This window comes from Sabethes cyaneus, chromosome 3, assembly GCF_943734655.1.
Source record: "Sabethes cyaneus chromosome 3, idSabCyanKW18_F2, whole genome shotgun sequence".
Classification (NCBI taxonomy): domain Eukaryota; kingdom Metazoa; phylum Arthropoda; class Insecta; order Diptera; family Culicidae; genus Sabethes; species Sabethes cyaneus.
Window position 1 is genome coordinate 12851886 of NC_071355.1, and position 22344 is coordinate 12874229.

At 40.5% G+C, this 22344-nt stretch overlaps 3 protein-coding genes across 3 annotated transcripts; 1 reads left to right on the top strand and 2 right to left on the bottom strand.

The window, feature by feature from the left end:
- Nucleotides 1–3021: 3021 nt before the first annotated feature.
- On the bottom strand, nucleotides 3022–3632 carry LOC128739276 (uncharacterized). Its single transcript, XM_053834755.1, has 2 exons — nucleotides 3594–3632; nucleotides 3022–3549 (listed from the first exon to the last, which is right to left on the bottom strand). Exons 1-2 carry the CDS (start codon nucleotides 3630–3632, stop codon nucleotides 3022–3024), a joined length of 567 nt encoding a protein of 188 aa, XP_053690730.1.
- A 6640-nt stretch (nucleotides 3633–10272) lies between these two features.
- LOC128739277 (uncharacterized) lies at nucleotides 10273–11581 on the bottom strand. The gene is made up of 2 exons (XM_053834756.1): nucleotides 11551–11581; nucleotides 10273–10598 (listed from the first exon to the last, which is right to left on the bottom strand). The coding sequence occupies exons 1-2, from the start codon at nucleotides 11579–11581 to the stop codon at nucleotides 10273–10275; spliced, it is 357 nt and encodes a 118-aa protein (XP_053690731.1).
- A 7840-nt stretch (nucleotides 11582–19421) lies between these two features.
- On the top strand, nucleotides 19422–20966 carry LOC128739278 (alpha-amylase A-like). Its single transcript, XM_053834757.1, has one exon. It carries the CDS (start codon nucleotides 19422–19424, stop codon nucleotides 20964–20966), a length of 1545 nt encoding a protein of 514 aa, XP_053690732.1.
- The last annotated feature ends 1378 nt before the right edge of the window (nucleotides 20967–22344 follow it).

Below are 22344 nucleotides of genomic sequence, written 5' to 3' on the forward strand. Positions count from 1 at the left end.
ATTTGGGATCTCTGGTCACTGCCTGTTGGTTCTTACAAGTAAGGAGATTCAACGACGCATTCAACCTGGAAGTCGAGCCTTCTTTACCTTCCGCATGACGCATCAATCAAGGAGCATACGCCGCCGCATAAACCTGACGATGTACAAAACCCTAATCAGACCGGTATACCGCGGTAGTCCTCTTCGGACTTAAGACGGTAACTTTGCTTACGGAAGACATACGTGCACTTGTCGTATTGGAACGAAAGGTGTTTCCAGACTATTGTTGGCAGAGTACAAACGGAAAGAGGAGAGTGGCGTAGGTGTATGAACCATGCCTTGCAGGCACTACTTGGAGAGATTCCCATCGTACACCTTGCAAAAGTTGGGAGACAATTAATTTAGGAAAGCCTTGAAGACTTCGATTGTACATTTTGATCAAACTCATTCTGATCAAAATGTTTATTCTGAATTCTGATCAAACTGTTTGGTTAAAAGCATACTGGATCAGAATTCCCTTTCAGAATTGATTTAATCAAACTGTAAAATCTACTTGCTTGCATCGTCCGCACAGTTGCGGTTCTAAGAGCATATATCAGACCCGTGCAAGCACTAAGTCACGTTAGGTATGAAATCAGCGAAATGAACGACAGTACTGGTAGTAGGTCACGAAAGCATTCCGGCTCTAGTCACTTCGTTTAAGAAATCAGCCGAACCAGTTCAGTGATCTGCCACTATCACCGGATGGTGATTCAAACCAATTTTCTCAATCGTTTACAACCGGCAAAGTAAATATGAAAAAGAAAAATAAATGTATGTTGTGAGTAACTTGTAACCGGCTCATAAAATTATCTGCGTATGAAGAATCGAAGCATTCTACAGACGAAGTTATCAAGTGCACACCACATGTTCTAACTATTCAATTGAAATAGAATTTTGGAAGTCGTTTCTACTATACTAATTACCGTAAAATAAGGACCAGTTGCTGTTAAAAGTTGAAATTTGCAGCTTTACTAAAAACTGCCCTGTATTTTGTAGCCTCGTCTGTAAAACGCTTAACAGCTGATTGGCTTAAACTGATTGGTCGCTAGTGGTACGATCGCGCGTGTCAACACGAATTTCCCAATCTCTTCCGTCGAATGGCAGAATTGGAACAGCAGCGGTACTGCTACCGTTTCGAGAACTTTTGCGAAGTCAATTAGCTTAAAAAACTTCGCCGTTCATGTAGTTTGTTGTTCCCTGAACATTAGCTGCAATCGGTTGCACTAATAACTGGTCACAGCGGAGTACCGCACACTCACTATGGCTGGTCGGATAGATCACTATCGCATGATCAGATTTATCTCGCGATTTCATTCACAAACTGCTGCATATATGCTGCGCGCAAATTTAGAATGCAAATTTATTCACTGTGCACTGTCACCAAACACACAGAACTGCTAGCGCGGAAATCTTGGTTCTGATAAAAGCCGTTCAATCATAGTAGGCAGCTTTACGCTATCAGATCATGATATAAGCATGTCGAGTAGCCATGATGATACATTGAGAGGTGGTTACATTTCTCTTTGCGTAAACGTCGAATTGTTCGTAATCAATAAGGTGTATTGCGCCTGATAATACACGATGCCTGACGACGAAGGATTGAAATTACTTAACCAGTCCGTAATACGGTTGTATTGCATGCACTGTGCAAGTCGATGTTCGCCTGAGAATTCCGTCTCATTGTTGACTTGCAATGTAGCCGCAGGTACAGCGCAAAAGGTGCGAAAGTGTTCAAGTGTACGGACACTTGACCGATGATCGGCGCGCGCGCCGTGAGGTTGGGTTGAACGGCTCCGGTCGAGAGGATCAGTATGTCAGTGATCGCTTGCAGCGTTGCATCGTTGATTGTTGATTGCAGTTTACTTTTTTTCCTGCCAAAGGTAGTAAAACGCAATGACGTCACACCGGCTCTGGCAGGTTGTATCGGTAATTGCGATCGTAACCATAATCGATCAAGGTGAGCTTTAAAGGTTAATTCCGTTGTGACGGTCCGTTGTTCTCAGTCGTGACTTTTTGTTTTATCGTTGTTAGGTGTTGTCGTGAGTGGTTTGGAGTGTCATTTCTGTATCGGAATCAACAGTTGCAACCGAACTGCAGAGGAAATCGAAACCATGACCTGCACGGAAGAGATCGTTCGCAGAACCAACGAATCGCTGGCCGGTTTTATGCCAACCCTCGTCTGGACGCAGGTGCTAAGCCGGGAAGAGTTTCAATGTGTTCACGTGAGGGCAACTTCTTTATCGGATATGAATTTTCTGTTTATACGAGGGTGCGTGTACTCGACCGTCAGTTCGATCAACTTTTGTGACTTGCGATACGCGAGCTTTCAAGGAACTCGGGAATGCCTGGCTTGCAACCATACCGATCGTTGCAACGATGTCATTTTCAGTGGTGGTGAACAAAATGTGATTAGTGTAATTACTATAGTTGTGACGGTATTCTGTTTAATAACTCATGCCTACCTCCGACTGAATGCATAATAAAGCATGTAATTTATTTCCTTTTCATTGACGTCTTTACGAAATGATTGAGCTGTGCGGGGCCCAGACTGTTGGAAGGAGTTTTACTATACATCTTGTGTCTTGTTTTGGTGAAGTATGCTTAAATCGGCAACACACCTTGCGTCGCGATAGTAATTATGATACTTGATCATTTGTCACGGGTCCATATAAAACACGATGAACAATTTTGAGACGTTTAGATTAACGGAAAAGTTTTAAATCGGAGCACAATTATCGAATGAGTACCTGTATTGACCGATCGTCTGGCTGATGGTCGGAATGTCAGGAATGTCTGAATGTTATCGTGGCCGCAGTTTACCCCACCCGAAACAATTGTAAGCACGCGTCAAAATGCATCACAGAAGTTTCTGTTTGTATAATTCAACTTCTGCTATTCTATGGTGGTTTCAAATAATTCCGATGCCCCACAAGGCAGTAATATGGGGTTTTTGCTGTTTTATTAGCTTTTATTACCAAACCACATATTTTTCCGCACATTTCACACCGACATTCTTCCCTTTACCGAGGCTCCGCTAGCGTACTGTTCGTCCTGAAAAATAACCAATCTCATGTAGTACCTGCCAGGGGCGAGCAGCGGTGGCAGGTGCGACATGGAGAGTTCGTACCCGTTGATGTGGTACTTGTCCTTCGGAAACGGACAGGTCCCTTTCGGAGGGAGGTTGGATTTTTCGCGGACGGCCTGCAGCACCGGAAAGTCCGAATTGTAGAAATCGCAAAACTTCTTCCTGCTTCGTCCTAACGGAAACAGGCTTCCATCGGCCCGTATCGATCCGAACTCCAGCATTGCTTCGTTCTGCTGGCCCAGGTTGCGCAGGATGATGAAATAGCCCGTCACTATTAGGCAATCGCGGCTTTTTTTGTATACGCGAAGCGTCCCGTAGTCGACCAGCGTCGGGTCCGATTCCGGATCCGGTAGAAAAGATTCCAGTTCTACTTCGAACGGCTTGAAGTTGTGGTAGAAGAATGTTGGAAATTTCAACGTAAAGTTAAGGTATTCGAGTACTAACTATAATTTGGATGATGCAGGAGAAAATCAGGATTATAACTAACCGGACTGTTGCACTTGGAAACATGGTTGACACTGAGCATGCAATAGTAATACACGTAATTGAGATTTAGAATTATGAGGCACCTTTGAGTCACGCAAGTTTATAATCTAGTTCTAGATTACTGCAACTGCAACACTGACAAATTATTGTAATTAATGTTGATGGTAATTGTTGTAACGGGAAAGGATTGGCGAGAATTTATTTCTTCTCCGAAAGAAGAAAGTATTCGATAAATGGAGTGATCTCAGTTGGTGATGAAAAAAACTACTTCAAATTTTCTTTAAATCCTAGGTTTATTAAACCTTCTACAAAAATGTTTTGATGTCTAAGTGGGCGGCTTTACGGTAGTTGGCCGCTACCTTAGCCATGACCGATGGAAAGTTGGAAGTCGGTATGTTATTCAGCTCTTTCACTCAAAAAGTAGCTTGAACATTTCATTCTCGCTGGTCGTCAACCACAGAAATATCGTCTTCATGAACTTGGTGTGGCAGATAAATTTATCGTCATCGCTAACCTCCAGCGTCCGGTGTCAGGTAGTTCTGGTCGTCGCGTTTCAACGAAAAGATGTTTTTCATCAGCATCTTCAGTACCTGCCGCTCAGACACGGCTGGTCTTGACTGACGCTTTCGCATAAAAAATGTCCATTTTGTCCAAGTACATCTTCCTCGTTAGGCCGGTTGCTCCAACCTCCCGACCTAAGGTGTGGAACAATTAGGCCACCTTGCTCTCGGGCTTACTTCCACTGCCCTATACGGTCGTGCAGCCCTGTAGCTAACCGGAACCAGGCTTCCGTTCGAAGCTCTCGGCTTTCTCCAAAAAGAATGTAATGATGTAAATGCCGGAACGGCTAAATTCGGTGGACGCAAAGTGCCTTATGATGTCCAACGTTTTCGTTTCGACAGAAAAGCGACTCAAAGACGATTGAAAGGCGAATGCAAACGACTAAAAGACGGCTAAAAGGCGGCTGAAAGTCGATTGAAAGATAATAAAAGGATAAAATGATCAAAGACAACAGAAAGGCGACTCCAAGACGTTTGAAAAATGTCTGAATGACAATTGAAACACGACAAGTCGACGGAAAAAAATCTGAAAGGCGATTAAAAGAAAACGGAAAGAGGACTGAAAGACGACTAACAGACAACTAAAAGAAGACTGAAAAGCAACTAAAGACGACTGAAAGAAGCCAGAAAAACGACTGAAAGACGGCTGAAATACGACTAAAAGACGGCGGAAAGAAATTTGAAAGAGGACTGAAAGACAGCTGAATGACGACTGAAGGACGATGGAAAGACGTCTGAAAGATCGCTGAAGCGTGACTGAAATTCGATTTGAAGACAACTGCAAAATGACTAAAAGTCGACTGAAAGAAAACTGAAAGGCGACTGGAAGACGATTAAAAGACGGCTGAAAATCGGATGAAAGATGATTAAAAGACGACTGATAAAAGAATGAAAGACGACAGAAAAACGGCTGAAACACGACAGATAAGTGGCTGAAAGACGACAAAAAGGTGATATAAAGACGATTGAAAAATGTATGAATGGCGATTGAAACACGAATAAAAAACGTCTAATAGTCGATTGAAAGAAATCTGAAAGGTAATTAAAAGAAAATTGAAATACGATTGAAAGACCTCTGAAAGACGGCTGAACGACAACTGAAAGACGACTGAAATGCAACTGAAAGACGATTGAAAGACGACTGAAAGACAACTGAAAGTTGACTGAAAACAATCTGGAAGGCGATTAAAAGAAAACAGAAAGACGGCTAAAAGAGGACTGATAAACGACTGAACGACGATGGAAAGACGACTGAAAGACAACTGAAAGATGAGTGAAAGACGACTGATAAATGACTAAAATTTGACTGAAAGCAATCTGGAAGATGATTAAAAGAAAACTGAAAGACGGCTAAAAGACGACTAAAAGACGACTAAAAGACGACTGAAAGACGGCTGAACGACGATGGAAAGACGACTGAAATGCAACTGAAAGACGATTGAAAGACGACTGAAAGACATCTGAAAGATGAGTGAAAGACGACTGAAAAACAACTAAAAGTTGACAGAAACCAATCTGGAAGATGATCAAAAGAAAACTGAAAGACGGCTAAAAGACGACTGAAAAACGACTGAAAGACGGCTGAACGACGATGGAAAGACGACTGAAGGACGGCTGAAATGCAATTGAAAGACGATTGAAAGACGACTGAAAGACAACTGAAAGATGAGTGAAAGACGACTGGAAAACAACTAAAAGTTGACTGAAAGCAATCTGGAAGATGATTAAAAAAACCTGAAATACGACTGAAAGACGACTGAAAGACAACGGAAAAACAATTAAAAGTTGACTGAAAGCAATCTGGAAAATGATTTAATGAAAATTGAAAGACGGCTAAAAGACGACTAACAGACGACTGAAAACGACTGAAAGACGATGGAAAGACGACTGAAAAACAACTGAAAGATGAGTGAAAGATGATTGAAAAACGGTTAAAAGTTGAGTGAAATGAGGATTAAAAGAAAACTGAAAGACGGCTAAAAGACAACTGAAAAACAATTGAAAGACTACTGAAAGACGACTAAGGCCTGAAAAATGGCTGAATAAGGACTGAAAGACGGATAAAAGACAATTGAAAGACGGCTGAAAAAAGACTGAAAGACGGCTAAAACAACTGAAAGACAGATAAAAGACAACTGAATGACGATTGCATGACGACTGAAAAACGGATAAAAGACGACACAAAACCGACGGACAGGTGACGCACAAATGATAGAAAAATGTCTGAAAGACTGTTGAAAGATGATTACTGACGACTGATAAACGGATCAAATACGACACAAAAGCGACGGAAAGGTGACTCACAAATGAGAGAAAAATGTCTAAATAACGATTGAAACACGACTAAAATTCTAATCCGAAAGGTGATTAAAAGAGAACTGGAAGACACCTAAAAGACGACGGAAAAAAGACAGAAAATCGTCTAAAAGACGGCTGAAAGATGACTGAAAGACCGCTGAAAGACGGCTGAGAGATTGAATTTTTTGGAGCGTCTTAGTAGTACGAAACCTGAAATTAAATAAAAAGAAAACTATGGAACTATGGACAGTGAGGAAGCCCGCAAGTCGTAGACGAAATACGTATCTGTCACGAATAAATATAGATAGTAGAATGTTTTTGGAATGGCTTTCGTTTTACTTAATTTCAAACTGAAAGACGATTGAATGATGGCAGAAAAATGACTAAAAGTACACTAAAAAAAACGCGCAGGTGATGACGACTGAAAGAAGACCTGAAAACGATTGAAAAACGACTGAAAGATGGTTGAAAGACGACTGGAAAAAGGGTAAAAGAGAACTGAGAGAAGACTGGAAAACGACTGAAAGACAACTGAAAGACGACTATAAACCACTGAAAGATCGCTGAAAAACGACTAAAAGTCAACTGAAAGAAATCTGAAAGGTGTTTAAAACAAAACTTACAGGCGACTAAAAGACGGCTGAAAGAAGACTGAAAACCATTGAAAAACGACTGAAAGATGACTGAAAGTCTACTGAAAGAGGACTGAAAGACGGCTAAAAGACGACAAAGAGACGGTTGAAAACGATTGAAAGGCTACTGAAAGATGGTTGAAAGACCGTTGAAGGGTGACTGAAAGACGGCTGATCGACGACTGAAAGACGATTGAAAGACGGTTAAAAACGACTGAAACCTGCAAGAAGACTGAAAAAGGAATTAAGGATGGATAAAAGATAGCTGAGCGACGGCTGGAAGATGACTGAAAAACGACCACTTAAGGTGAAGGTCGTCAGAGTCCAGTTGCTTTTTTACTGATTTCAGTACTTGTTGCTACAATCGTTTTGTTGAGAATAGAGTTGTTAGTAGTAGGTAATGATCTGTTATCAACAATTATGAAACGTAGAATCGCGTATCTATTTTTGCTGTTGAACTAGATCCGACGGTAATTCTATCACATAAATTGTTATTTCCGGTGAATTTTATTATCAGTAAATTTTATAAGTATATTATCGACACTTTACGACCTTTAATTTAATTGCGAAAATAATTGGTCAATTTCATGCTCAAATGTTTGCGTTGGCATCACTCCATATAAACGTCCGTTTCCTTGGCAACGTACAACAACGACGGTCGCGGATTCTTAATTTCAATCGAAACGAAGTAAAGTTTTTCCTGTCAATTCAAGTGAATAATTTAGGCAAAATGATTATGATATCTCTCTACATAACTGTTCGGGTGGTAAATTAAAGTTTTTTGTGCCTCAAGTTAAGTTTCGCGAGTGATTCGACGACTGAAACGGCTGAAAAAAATTATTGAAAATTCGACGGCGAAAAAGTGAAAATATAGTGATGAATTTTAATTAGTCACTAATCTCAGTATTTAGTGTAATTAATGACCGAAAAAGTAATAGAACTAATAGAATGCAATGTTTAGGGCTTCGAGTTGCAAGATTTCATTACGGCTAGCAGGTTAGTTGAACTAATTTTATATTTTTGTGATGGTTTCCCGAGTCTATGGGAGTATGTTGGCACACTGAAGAAGGGAAGAGAAGGGTGATATTCGGTGCCATGCTGACTGCCGTAAATGGACTCTGACGACCTTGTCGTTAAAGACGAATGGCAGTCGAATAAAAGACGCCTGACTGAAAAACTGACTAAAAAACGACTATCAAACGACTGAAAGACGGATTGAAGAACCCAAGTAGCAATTTTAGTTGTAATGCACTCTTATAGTGGCATTTATGACCAATTTTGGCCACAAAAACCATCATAAGGGTGTAATAAAACCTTTAGTGTTGCTTCCCAAGTCACAATCAAGGTTTTATTGCACTCTTATGATGGTTTTTATTACCAAAAATGGTCATAAATACCATTATAAGAATGTAATAAAACTCAGAATGTTCCCTGGGTTGGTACAGTGAAATGATGTGAATGTCGACTGAATGACGACTGAAAGACAGATAAAAGACGACTGAGAGACGACCGAAAAACGACTGAATGGAACAGTTTCTTTACGCAATACATTACGCCGTACGAGAAAAAGCATCAAGCGTAGTTGCTTGACTGTTTTAGGCATGGCTGCTACATATTAATTAACTAATAACGCTGTCAAACCTTTTCTGTATACAACAGAATCACAGGAAACATCGCTAAAATCAGTCCAGTTTTTAAATGCATACGTATTACACGTTACTAGTACAAGCTTGAATCATAGATAGTTGGTTCATCCGATGTCTCCTGTCGATCAGTTTCATATGCGTAACTGTCAATCAACTTCGATCGTTGAGTACGATGTCGAAGTACAGGGGTTAGACAAGATGATCGGAACAGGCAAAATGTTGACGAAATTCAAACAGCCATAACTTCTACAAACACATTTTTCGATGAAATTAATTGCACACGACGGGGAAATTTTTCTAGTTTTTCTAAAACATTTCAAGTTACGCAGTAGTTAGTGCAATTCAAAAATATTCATATTTTGTCCCAAAACTAGACTTTATTTTTAGTCGACTGGTGATAAAAGAACGGAAATCCGTCGAGAAACGACCGAGATATGGCCATTTCAGTAAAATCAGTTCTGGAAATGTTGCTAGTATCGTCCCACCTTTATGGCCATTATAAAACATGACCGAAACCATACAAATAAGAGTTTCAAACTTCAAGACTTTACGAGAGTTGGAAATCAGCGGACTGACCGGAGGCATCAAAATGGAGACTCTAGCTCTCAGATCAATTGTACCGGCAAGGTGCCGAACACATGAAACATGTACTCATTTGTTCAGTTTGACAATGTCAAAAATTGGCAGAGCTGCCAGATTCCAATATTTTAAAGTTTGGATGCCGAAAAGGTGCCACAGCAGGCAACAAATGTGCAACGAACGTAACGCAATTGTGATTGTGAACGAAGTGAACTGTGTAAGACGTCGTTACTTAAATGGTACCTAGCACAATGCTCTCAGTGACTTTTCCCTTGCACTGATTAACGGTCGAATGCTTGTGATGTGCAATGATACTGCTGGCAACCTGCTTACTGATAAAACGGTGGAAGTAGCCTGGTCGAAGGAGCACTTCATGACGCGGTTGAATGGCGAGGTAAATAAGGAGGTCAGAAGGAACAGGATAAGAATTGCGATGGCCAAGGTGTGGAGCCCGCAGGTTGCAGGACAAGGTTGAAGAGGCAATCAGTAAGCTGAAAAACGGTAAGGCTGCTGGGAAGGACGGTATCGCGGCTAAACTTCTAAGAGCGGGGAGCGAGCGGTTGTACGAAGCAATCCACTGGATCATTTTCAGGGTCTGGGAGGAAGCACAACTGCCGAAGGGCTGGTTGGATGGCTGCCTTTAAGATGTTTTCCCGTATCCAATTCTGTAGACTGAGACCGTTAGCCGAGTCCTCCGTCGGCGAGCATAAAGTTAGTTTTCGTGAGGGTCATTCTACGACTGATCAGATGTCTACCTTGTGTCATTTATTAGACTACAACTTGCAGACTCATCATTTGTTTGTGGACTATGAGGCGGCGTCCGATTCAGTCAAATTTTATCGTTCATTTCACGGTTCCACGAAACATGGAGAAACATTTTCTTGCATGTAAACAAAGATTATATTCTTTTTTTCTTCTCACTATCCCAAAGGAAAACACAATCTTTAGCCTCTTGCATGAGGCAATTAGTTCAGATAGTAATCCCTGTACTGCAAACTGTTGCAATCGTCATCCAAGCAGGCCGAACATGTTTTTGCCCGTTTCCGGAAGGCCACACACACCGGCAGATTGGCATAGATGCACCCTTTGATCAGCCGATGGTTGCCTACTTTGATCTTCATACACTGGTAGCCTTCGTTCCGGTTGGGCTCACGCAGCTCCTTATCGAGACGCTGCAGATAGCGAAAGTGCTCGTGGGCATTCCCCTCGGTACAGGTCACGCGCTTTCCAACGGCATCGCAAGCTTCCTCGTACAGGTCACTTTTGCAGTACATGCACTTGATGCACTGGGCTGTAAAATATGAGTTTAGCGTTTTTATTTAGGATGTTTCCAAATACATTCGTTCGCCTACCTGATTTTGATAGTAAAAGAAAAAATACTACTGTAAGCCATCCCTGTTGTGGTGACATCCTTTGAGGTTGACGGACTGTCAATTAATGAAAGCGCTGAATGCATTCAAACGCGCTCCATCGTGCATCATGGTCAGCGAATCAATCGATATTTCCCATTACGCAAATGGTTTCACTGTTTGTCTGACCTCGTCGGAATAAACAGTGGAATGACATGTGCCTGCAAGTTTTTATAGATTTGGCCTCTTGGACTGGCTATACCAGGCAGCAAGGCACCTAGAGAGACGATAGAAACTGTCATTTCAAACAAATCACCTTTTTCCTTAGTCCCCTTGGTTTCCTGCTATACAGTTCGTTGCAGTTTTTCCTCTAATTAAGTGTGCATTAAATCTTAATTTCGGTGACAACTGCATTTCCCACGACAACTCTTGCTCTGGGCCACCCCGAAGAAAGTGAGCGTGAACTGGAGAGAACGGACGAATAGCTGATGAAATCACTGGCTAGGAAGGACACATTGCCTTTTGCCATACCTTCCTGGTGCCTGCCTGAAACTATGCCTAGTCCAGGGGAGGTTGTCTCACGGTGCCTCTCCAATGAACAAACAAGTGGCTGGCCATTCGGCTGCCACAACGATTATAACTTTGCACTTTTCGGTTATAATTTATTTACCTAAATCCACACCATAAAATTGTGAAATATATTTTGCGACGCTTCCCGGTCAGGGTGGATGTGGCATTGTCCTATACGGAAAAGCACTACAAGTTGTGACTTAAATCTGATCTGTTTCGGATTGAGATGGAGTTTGTTTTGCTCCATTCTATAAAATCCATAGATTTGATGTCCTGTGAATTCGACAACCCAACCTGTCACCCGCGAGGAACCACTCTACCCACCGTGCTGCCCAGCACCGGAAGTGGCGGCCATTTCTTCTGCGCAAACTTGGCTTTCGCGAAGGACCGTAAAGAGATTTCCATTCCATCCGTTTGAGTTGTGAATAAAAATGTGATTGCAATTTCGTTTCGTTTCGGTTGTTGGCCAGAACCGGTTGGATGTTACTCCGGGGTCATGTTTTAAAAACACTTTTAATAAACCTAGCAGCAGCCCTTCTTCTTTCGTGCTCGGCCGCAATTGTGCCGCGCCGACGACGGCCGTGGAGAACGTCATTCACACATAAACCACAATTAGTTTCTCCTCGAGAAATGAGATAATTGTGAATTATAGGATAATGTATTGTGGTACCGGGCCGCATCCTTCATCGGCTTCGCTCCCGGCCGCCCACTTTGCAGGCATTTTAGGCGGCCGAAAAGGCTCTTCTGCTGGAGCCTTTTCCGGTTCTTAAGAAACCGTTGTCTGTTCGCCTGAGCCGGTCGTTTGTCAGCTCAAGCAAACGTCTAATGAACGGAAACCACTTCGTAGCTACTCCTTTCGTGTGTCGTTTGATTTCGCCAACCGTACTGCCTCAAGGAAAGGGATCAAAAATTAAAATAAAATTAATTCACTTTCCTGGCTTGGTGCGAGTTCCCCTCTCCTCCCCTCCACCCCCTTCCCTTGACAATCCACCAGTGCATTCGGAGCAGTAAATTAATTTATGCGATTTTTTTTCGCTCTCTCACTTACCTAGCAGTAGTAACTGGAGTTTGGTTTCTCTGTATGCGGTTCAAATGGCAATGGGTGACGGTGGACCACAGCTCACAGCTCTGCAGGAGAAAAACACTTTCTTTCTAATTAACCGGTAATTGTATAAATATGTATTCTCAATTGAGTTGAAGTCGGTCTGCCGCTAGTTCCTTTTTTTGCCGCGCTTCGAGGCAGGTGTGACAGGCACAGGGTTTTTGGGTAAATTTATGAAGATTAAATTTACGGGAAACAGAACACTTTACTTAATGCTCGTTGTTTCGGTTAGTTGGTTGGATGTTGATATATACCGCTATTTATGGTGTTCAAACTTCGGTTAGATAGGGAAATAAATGCAGCTCAGGACGAAAACCGAATCTATCGTCTTGAATTTTTTTATATCAATGACAAATCTTCATTGTTTTAATCTAGAATGTTATTAGACGTTGGCTTGACGTGCTGATTTTTTGAGTGTAGAAATGTCCAAGCTAACCTGACAAAAATTACTTCTATTTTTTCCCCTATTAAAAGTAGGTTCGCGTAGGCTGAATTGCCCGATTTTGGACTCGCCGAATCGGTTGATTCTTGCAACGACGACTTATGGGAGTTTAATAGGGCGATCTACTGATTCGTCGGTATGTTTAATCGATCGATTAAAACCGACCAAATTGGCTGTTTAGTAGGGTGAAGAAATATACTCAACTGCCATTTTCTATGCGGACCTATCGCAACTGTGATGAATTCTCTCTCGAACAACCTTTTTGACCTCTGCAGTTCTAACGTTTCGTTTTCTTTCGGTTTTTTACGGTTTTCAACAGAACCCGTCTCAACAAAGCTTTTTACTGTGTAGTATTTATACAAATCATCTCTTCGTTCTGGAATTTATTTATCATCAACGACCGTAACTCAAACAATGGATCGTGCTCACAGAACTAGAAACAATACGAAAATGAAACTACGTCAAGTAAGAATTAAGTCATGATTACAAACACGGTCTTAGTTTGATTATATTAATTGTATATGCCGTTGCAAGCATAAAATGATTTTTGTTCAAATATATATGTGTCACACGGTATAATATTAAAAATTCTATGACAGTGGACTAAGCCTTACTTGAAATACCTAAACCTTGCTAGTCGGTAGGTTACGGTGGGCCGTTCACGCCGTAAGGATGCCAAAAGACAATGCCCTGACAGTGGCCCTCTTCAACAACTCCTCCTGCCTCAGGAACAGAGATGTCCACCGTGCGGGATCGCTCGACCAGTTCAAAAGCGACTTGCGACTTCTGAGAAATTGGCGACGTGCCCAAGACCGAGTTGAGCGACGCCGGCGCTATGATAACCAGTAACAACAAAAAGGTACTTTATTGGAATCGAAAAAAACTGCTTTATGAATAATTTCTTTCTTGCAAAGAATTCTTCGGAACACACACGAACATTTGTATTACCTGCTTATCAATAATCAATTTCCTTCATGAAGCCAATCGATCAGTTTCCTCCGCAGAACTATTCCGCTCGCATCGTGACAAAGGAGATGAACTTGTCGCAGAACCTTTTCGATTCCATGCACGGTTGACGGTGACGCTGATCCGGACGGAGTTCCATTAAGAGAGATATCAACCGAGTCAAGAGCCGCTCCATCTCTGTTAGGCCGTTCCACAATCCGAAAGGAAAAAGTAGTCGCACAATAATTTTCAGTGCGGAATTCCAACTAAAATAGCGATAATATGTTACAAATTGAATACAGTTGTCTTTTCGTGTAAAAGATACAGGATATCTATACAGAGTAAACCGATTTTTCAACTGATTTAATCGTTACAAGATGATTTCTGTAACTCAGAAGATACCAGTTTATAATTTAATTTGCCACAATTTTTGCGATAAGTACCTAAATTAATTGCCTAAAGTTATAAATTAATTTTTTCAACTTAATTTCAAGTCGGAATTAAATTCAAATTTTATGTCCAATTTCAACACCGATTTCGACTTCAATTTTCAAATCATGTTTTTGTTTATTTTTGTCTAATCCATTGTCATATTGTCCATCCAAGGGTAGTTTTATTCTCAATTACAAATTTGATTTTGAGTCCAGCTTCAAGTTTGATTTTAAATTCAGTTTCAAGTTGAATCTATATTAATTTCCAATTTTAAGTCTAATTACAGGTTAAGTATTGGTGGAAAACTTCAAAGAATCGGAAAATTATGTTCTGTTTCAATGATTTCTTTTTCAAATATATTTTTTTGTCTGTCAATTTAAATCCTTCTATATATATCAGGCACCAAACAGCGTAGAGCAAACAGTTGCTTATGAAAACGTAAGTAAATTTTCCTAGCATATTCACAGGGAGATTACCGTCGGATCCAGAGATTTCCGAAGTCAGTAACTAAACCAAACAGTAAATAAATTTTTATGATATGTTTCTACGTTGAATAATGCTTTTCCTCTGATAATCGGTATACGGTACGCGCGAGTTTTCAAATGGTTGAAAATTTTGCGCAACTTTTCTGCGGCTTACAAAAGAACACTGATAAAGCATTTACAACCTGCAGACGTTTTAAAAGTCGCAGAAAATGTCGCCCGTGACCAGAAAACTTATTTCCGTCATTTGTTGGTCGTCCGCAATGGCGAAAATTTAACTTTTCCCTCGTCGCCTGTGTTATTATGGTATTAACTGGGCAAGAAAATATAATAAACTCTTCAATCGTTGTGTGGCCCTTGAAAGGACTGATTGTTTGGTTATCATAACTCCAGCTTGCAATAAACTTGCACTAACGCACTTAACGTAATTCTCTGTTCGGTAAATTGGAGTACCGATAACCGCTAACCAGGCACGGCTTGTCGCAACGGACCAGCCGGAAAGCTTTAGCAGCTATGCGATTAACGAAGCCGTTCGTGTATGGTCCTGAATCACGATGAAATACAACTCCAAGTGGCCAGCTGCAAGTGACGTGGGATGCTTCTGGTCGTTTTGTTGTCGCGTGCAGCATATTTCCTGCCAATTCCAGAACTTCAGCAGCCAGATATTTCATCACGGCAGCGAAACGAGTGCTCCGGCTCCAACACACTACACTGCACACACACTGAAAACGTAAACGAGTCTAGCGTGACTCTCGTTTGCCGTGGCAAACGATGTTGGCAGTTGTTCAGCTAGCGTTTGAATAATGCTGTTCGCCGCCTTATCTCGTGTTATGTACCAGAACAAGCGACAAGAATCGGCCACACCTATTTTTCATGGTCCTTCATTCTATCATGTACGTCAAATAAAATAGAGCATTTCAATTTCAGTCTGAACAAAAGAGCAAAGTTACCAGTGAGCCGTTCGCCTTTTGCTGCCAAAGAAAAATTACGCTACGTATTATTACTGTAGCATTGGTGATGGATAGGCTTCCTTCTTGGTTTTTTGCTCAGTAGATGCTCACTTGACTACAGCGCCCCAACTAAACAGAATTCGAAAAAGTAGTGTAAAGGGCAATTGTAGAGCTAATTATTATCTACATTATTGTTGAAGAAAGTATAGTTCTATATTTCGTATTTACGGCGCTATGGGGCTGCTACCCCGTTGGTAGCCAAATGAGCGCTCTTTTTGCTACCAACGGGGTAGCAGCCACATAGCGCCGTAAATAGAAAAGATAGAACTATACTTTCTTCAACAATACTGTGGATAATACCACAGGTCTGCAAAAATATTTTTTTTTTCAAATGCATCATGGTGAATCATATGTTTTTTGGGGTGCTGAATTCAAAATTGATTTCCGTTTTTCTCCATCACGTACAGATTTTTTGCAAATTATGCTTCTTATATGGAAAAGTCGCAAATTAGATGGGAAAATTATTATCACAGATTCGTATTAAAAAACCTAAATAAGATCTTTTTCTGTTATTTCAGTAAATTTTTACTTAATAAATACAGGAAAAATACTACTGGACTGAAATTTTTATCTTTGCTCTGTTTTTGCCCTTCAACACTGGGTTAATGTACTCAGGTACGCTCACTTACGCAAATTCAACTGCTGTGCCTCACAGATGCAAAATCTGTAAAAGATATGTAAGAAGCATTTGTAGAACTGAATATAATCTACAATTTTGCTGAATAGAGTAGTGCATTATTTTTTTCATGTATAATAAAGACGGCCTTTAAGCCTTGTATATAAATAGAACGTTTGTTTGAGGTAAAGATAAAGTTGCAATACTATTACCACGTAAATACAAAAGTAATGGAGTATTCAATTCAGAAAGATTGTAGATTGCATTCAGTTCTACAAATGTTTCATACAGGACTTTTATCAAATTTGCTTCTATAAGGCAGTACAGTTGATTAAGCGCAAGTGGGCGTATTTGATCGCACCAAATTTGCTTTAAAATAATATTCTCCATAGTTTCTCCATCGTATATGGTTTTCTTCCAAAACATGGAAGGGTTTACATTAATAAATACAATTCTGATGTAAAAATGAATTTTTAATGTAATTACCATCCGGGATATTTCTGCTGCTTTATGTCTAAAACCAACTTTCAAGATTATTCAACAAGTATTACATGAAAACCTGACGTGACGAACAATTTTTTTAATTTTTTCTGAATTCAGTGGACAAAAATCTATAAGAATCAATAGAAAAATCCAATGCAGTTTTTTTGAAGCAGACCTGTGTAATTAACTCTACAATTGCCTTTTTCACTACTTTTTCGATTTCTGTTTCGTTGAGGCGTTGCAGTCAAATGAGCATCTACTGAGCAAAAAAAAAATAGTCCTACGTCAAAAAAGAAGAAACATGAGAGAAAAGAAGGAGAAACGTTAAAGAAAACGAGAAAAATGGAGAAGAAAACTGGACATAAAAGAGAACGGAACAAAAGAGGCGGAAAACCGGGAGGAGAACAAAGGGAGAAAGTACCCGAGAAGGAAAATTGAGAAACAAGGTGAGAAAAAGATAAAAAAAATAAAACGGAATGCAAACGAGGTAAAACTAAACAAATAAAACAAAACAAAAAAGCAGCATCATAGTGTACAATAAGAAGAACAAAAGGAACAAGAGGAACAGACTGAAACAAAAAATAAAAAAAAGTTAATGGGACAGATAACTGACCGATAACAGAATAAGGAAAAGGAAGAGGTGAAAAATGGGCATGACTAGGAATGTTGAAAAAGAGAAGAAAACCGAAACAGAAAAGAGAAAAACCAGGATAACAAAGGCGTAGAACAGGACAAGAAAAGAAGAAAAAAAGGAAAAGAGAAAAGAAAGAGAAAAAGCGGGCAGAAAAAGCGAAAAACGAGCGAGAATAATAATAATAATAATTTATTTACATAATAATAATACAAATAACCTTCTAATAGTTTTCAAAGTATGTATTACTACTCGACTAGTGAGAAAAATGCAATTTTGTTTCTTTCTTGAACCTATAAAATGATGTTTGTCTCTTTATTGCGTGAGGTAGGCTGTTCCATAGTCGTATAGTGCGATGTCTGAACGAGTCTCGCAAAATATTAGTTTCACACCTTGGAAGTAGCAAGTTCAGCGTTCTAGGAAGTGTTGTTGTGGTAAAATGTTGTTCTAAGTAGACTGGAGAGTGATTTAGTATTTTATACGTCATACTGCAAATTCTAAAATTTATATATTCCCTGTAACTTCAATCAAGAATCAATTTGGAAAAACTTGAAATGTGGTCAAATTTTCTTAATCCGTAAACATATCTGGTAAGAGAATTGATAGCAAGTTGTAACTTACGAAAGTTTTCGTCTGTTGACTGAGCGAAAAGTACATCTCCATATTCGAATAGTGGAATTATTAGGGATCGTACAAGTTTCAATCTCATCTGCTGTAGAGTACAATGTTTTAATGCTACCAAAGTGTGCAATGCAAAATAAACTTTTTGGCAGACCGCATTAGGTTGGGTCTTCCAATTCAGATTACTGTCCATGAAAATGCCAAGTTTTTTACGACATTTGACAGTTTGACAAGAGGAGCTTAATGTACATCCATGTGTCTTGTCCTAAAAATGATTGCTTGAGTCTTACGTGCATTTAGTTTGAGACTATTCGCATTGCTCCATTCAATTATGTTTTGAATGTCGAAATTAACCATGTTGACAGTGTTCGGTAGTTCATTCAGTTTTCCCGATAAATATATTTGATAGTCGTCGGCATACAAGTGTGACTGACAATAATTAATTTGATTAGGTAAGTCATTGAGAAAAATAAAGGACCTAAAATTGATCCTTGCAGTACACCACATCCAACAAATAAAACGTCAGACTTAAGGCCATTGAATTCAACATATTGTAGTCGATTAGATAGGTAACTCAATATTAACCCAACTGCAGAATTGTGCTGCATAAAGTAACGTTTAAGTTTTTTGCAGAGCAACAGATGATCTTACCAGGAAAAACGAAATGAATAGAGGGAAAATAGGATAGAAATACAAAAATCAAACGTGATAGGAAAGAAGAAAAAACGAGAAAGAAAAAGACGGGATAGAAATACAAAAAAAAACGCGATAGAAAAGAGGAAAAAACGAGAAAGAAAAAGACGGAAAACAAGAGAAGAAAGGGAAGTAGAAAAGAAGATTAACGAAGGAGAAAAAGAAAACCTATAGATGAAAAAAGGAAAACAGGAAAAAGAGATCAAACGAGATATAAACGGAAAAATATGTGTGAACATAGGATCTAGCTGGAAAAGAGAAAAAAAGGAACAGAAAAGAAGTAGAACTTGTGAGAGAGTAAAACGAAAAATATCAATTCTAATTTGAAGTAAAACTTCGTGTCTAATGTCGTGTCCGTGTCCAAATTCCTATACAGTCTCTCCCAGTCAAGATTCGAACATACTACGGCTGACTTACCAGGGTTATACTGCAGTAACTGAGACGCCCTTACGGTTATCAAATGATTTTGCTCTAAAAATTCGTTTAAACACAAATGATGCCTGAATCGACGATGATCTAAATTAATCAGTAGCTATTTTTTCTCGCAAATTATCTCATACAGCAATTGTACCCGATAAGATTTGATTCTACATAGCATGCTTATCTTGTTCGAACTGACCACCGGTTGAATAAAAATTAGCTCATTTTCGTGAGATTAAGCTCAGCTATAAATGGTGCATACCAAAGGAGTGAACTAATTTTAAAAAGTCGCATTTTAAATCTAACGCGGTAGTGAAAATGAAACAATTTTGGACAGCCACCGTACTGGCGGTGGTTCTGATACTCTTTACGGATGTTCAAGGGCAGCATGATCCACATTTCTGGACCGGTCACAGCACCATAGTGCATCTGTTTGAGTGGAAGTTCTCCGATATCGCGCAGGAATGTGAACGCTTCCTGGGACCACGAGGATTCGGCGGTATTCAGCTGTCACCGGTCAACGAAAATGTAATCGTTTCACCACCATCCAGCGAGCACAACCGACCCTGGTGGGAACGGTACCAGCCGGTGTCGTATAAGCTGACCACACGGTCCGGCACCGAACAGGACTTTTTGGATATGTCCAGAAGGTGTAATGCTGTTGGGGTGAGATTGTACATTGATATTATTATCAATCATATGGCGGCTCATCCGGCCGATGGCAGTACCGGTGTAGGAACGGGAGGCTCTACGGCTGTTCCACGCGATCGTGATTTTCCGGCCGTTCCCTGGTCGCTGTCGGACTTTAATCCTTCTTGTGAGATTACCGATTGGAACGATCCAGTGATGATTAGAAACTGTGAATTGTTTGGGCTGCCCGATTTAAATCAAGGGATTGGAAGCGTGCGGGATAAACTGGTGGCATTTATGGATCATTTGATTGATCTGGGTGTCGCTGGGTTTAGGGTGGATGCCGCCAAGCATATGTGGCCGGGAGATTTGGAAATAATTTACGGTCGGCTGAAGAATTTGAATACGGAATTCGGTTTTGCACCTGGATCTCGAGCATTTATGATGCAGGAAGTGATTGATAATGGGGATCACGAAGTGGTGAGAAAGTATGAGTATAATCATTTGGGAACAGTGACGGAATTTATGTTCTCGTACTACATGGGTCGAGCGTTCCGTGGGAATGATGCTCTCGTTTGGTTGGAATCTTTCGGGGAAGGCTGGGGACTGCTGCCGTCGCGAGACGCGCTGGTGTTTGTCGATAATCATGACAATCAACGACACGATTTTGGCACAATATTGACCTACAAATTACCGAAACCGTACAAGATGGCAGTCGCATTCGGAGCAGCTTTTCCTTATGGTCAACTGAGGATCATGAGTTCGTTCGCGTTCGATGACCTGGATATTGGACCACCGATGGATGCCAATGGAAATATTGTTTCACCTTCCATCAATCTAGATCAATCCTGCGGCAATGGGTGGGTTTGCGAGCACCGTTGGCGCCAGATCACGAACATGATTCACTTCCGTAATGTCTGCTGGGGAACTCCGGTCGCTAATTGGTGGTCCAACGGAGATAACAAAATAGCATTCTCGCGCGGCAATCAAGGATTTGTGGCTTTCAACAATCAGGCGGGTGCGGATATGTTGGAAGTACTGCAAACTGGTCTCCCAGCTGGTGTTTATTGTGACGTTATCTCTGGTGATAAGGTTAACAATTCGTGCACGGGCAAATCGGTTACAGTGCTAGCTGATGGGCGGGCTTCCATACACATTGCTCATGATGGCGAGGATGGCGTTTTGGCGATTCACGTTGAGGTAAGAATCAGTGATTGCTTCAATATGGTATAGTGATAATTGATTTTATTTTACTTTTCAGTCACGACTGTGAAAAAAGTGAGGCATTCAATTGTAACCAAACTGAGAAATAAATTAAATATTACAAACTAGTAACTTTAATCTCTATTGCTGCAATCCGACTCTCAATATCGATTCTGAAATTCTATTTTCTAAAGGAAACTTGAAACCAAAACCATAGCTACTTCAAATCCAACCCTCAAGGCTAGATCCCTTTCCGAGTTGAAATCCAAACAATGTGGACAAGAATGTGGTCAAGAATTGATGTCCATTTTCCGGAGAACCCACACCCTACCAAACATCATCCGAATAAATAGAGGGAAAATCTATTGAAATGATTTACGTTCACAGCCCTTTGGAGCCGAGAGCGGCGAAGTGAAGTTCTGTCCGCCTTCTTCGAATCACTTTTATGTAAATTTCTCACCGGATAAAGAATGGAAAACCTTCCCCGTCCCTTCTTCGGCTGTCGTTCTTCGACGGGAAGCTTTCCGCTTGACCGGACTTGAAATTCGAGAAGTGACGAGCTGTGCATTTCATCGTCGTCCAACGCAGCCAACCGGCCGGCCGGCCGGGCTGTGTTTGGCCGTCCGTCAGCAAATGTCTTTTGTTGTTCGATTTCGAAACGGATCGACGACGCAGACCAGCCAGTCAGTGTGGTTGTGGGAGGGACAATGCTATTGGAAACTGGCTGTCAAGAACCCTTGTCAGCGTACGACGGTTCGTTTCTCCGAACTGACCGAATCGGCTGGGTAGCTTTTGGTCAGCAGCGGTGGGCTATCGAACTGTGCCCTTTGTTGGCAAACTTATGGACGGATAGCTACCACCGAGAAGCTGAAACCATGGACAAGTGTGGTGAAGTGTTCTCAGGAGTAAGTAACAATATCGAAGAAAATGAGTAAATGGCTATTCGTTATTATTTCCTCATTTGGGAAAGTTTTCTGCATCAAAAAGAAGTATTGGAACAAATTTTGAGGTGGTCATTGTAACTGAATTTTATAGAGACGAAAAAACAGCATGAGTACCAACTTTGAAACCAATTAAATTCAAACTTTTACTAAGCATCAACAATTATGGATTGTGTTTGCGTTATCTACAAAAGATAATATAGGAAACCCACTGCTGGCTGGCGTAGAACTGCATTAAGAGGGTTTTTGCGATGAAATCTTGATTATCAAATAAAACTAAACCATTAGTATAGATAAAACCGCGCAAAGTAAGGAAAAACAAATAGTGTATGAATAGGATTATCTTCCTAAATAATTGTTTGGTCCTACATATGTTTGGTAAATAAATTATTTTATGTTGGGAAAAACGAATATTTTTACCGGCAAAATTGGAGTATACCAGGGGCGGACTGGGAGCCAAAGGGCCC

Excerpts from the sequence above, each read along its gene's own strand:
- LOC128739276 (XM_053834755.1), bottom strand. The coding sequence starts at position 3,632 with ATGCTCAGTGTCAACCATGTTTCCAAGTGCAACAGTCCG. Across the intron at positions 3,550-3,593 it reads TTTCCAAGTGCAACAGTCCG|TTAGTACTCGAATACCTTAA; the intron begins GTTAGTTATAAT and ends TCCAAATTATAG.
- LOC128739277 (XM_053834756.1), bottom strand. The coding sequence starts at position 11,581 with ATGGCCGCCACTTCCGGTGCTGGGCAGCACG. Across the intron at positions 10,599-11,550 it reads TTCCGGTGCTGGGCAGCACG|CCCAGTGCATCAAGTGCATG; the intron begins GTGGGTAGAGTG and ends CATATTTTACAG.
- LOC128739278 (XM_053834757.1), top strand. The coding sequence starts at position 19,422 with ATGAAACAATTTTGGACAGCCACCGTACTGGCGGTGGTTCTGATACTC.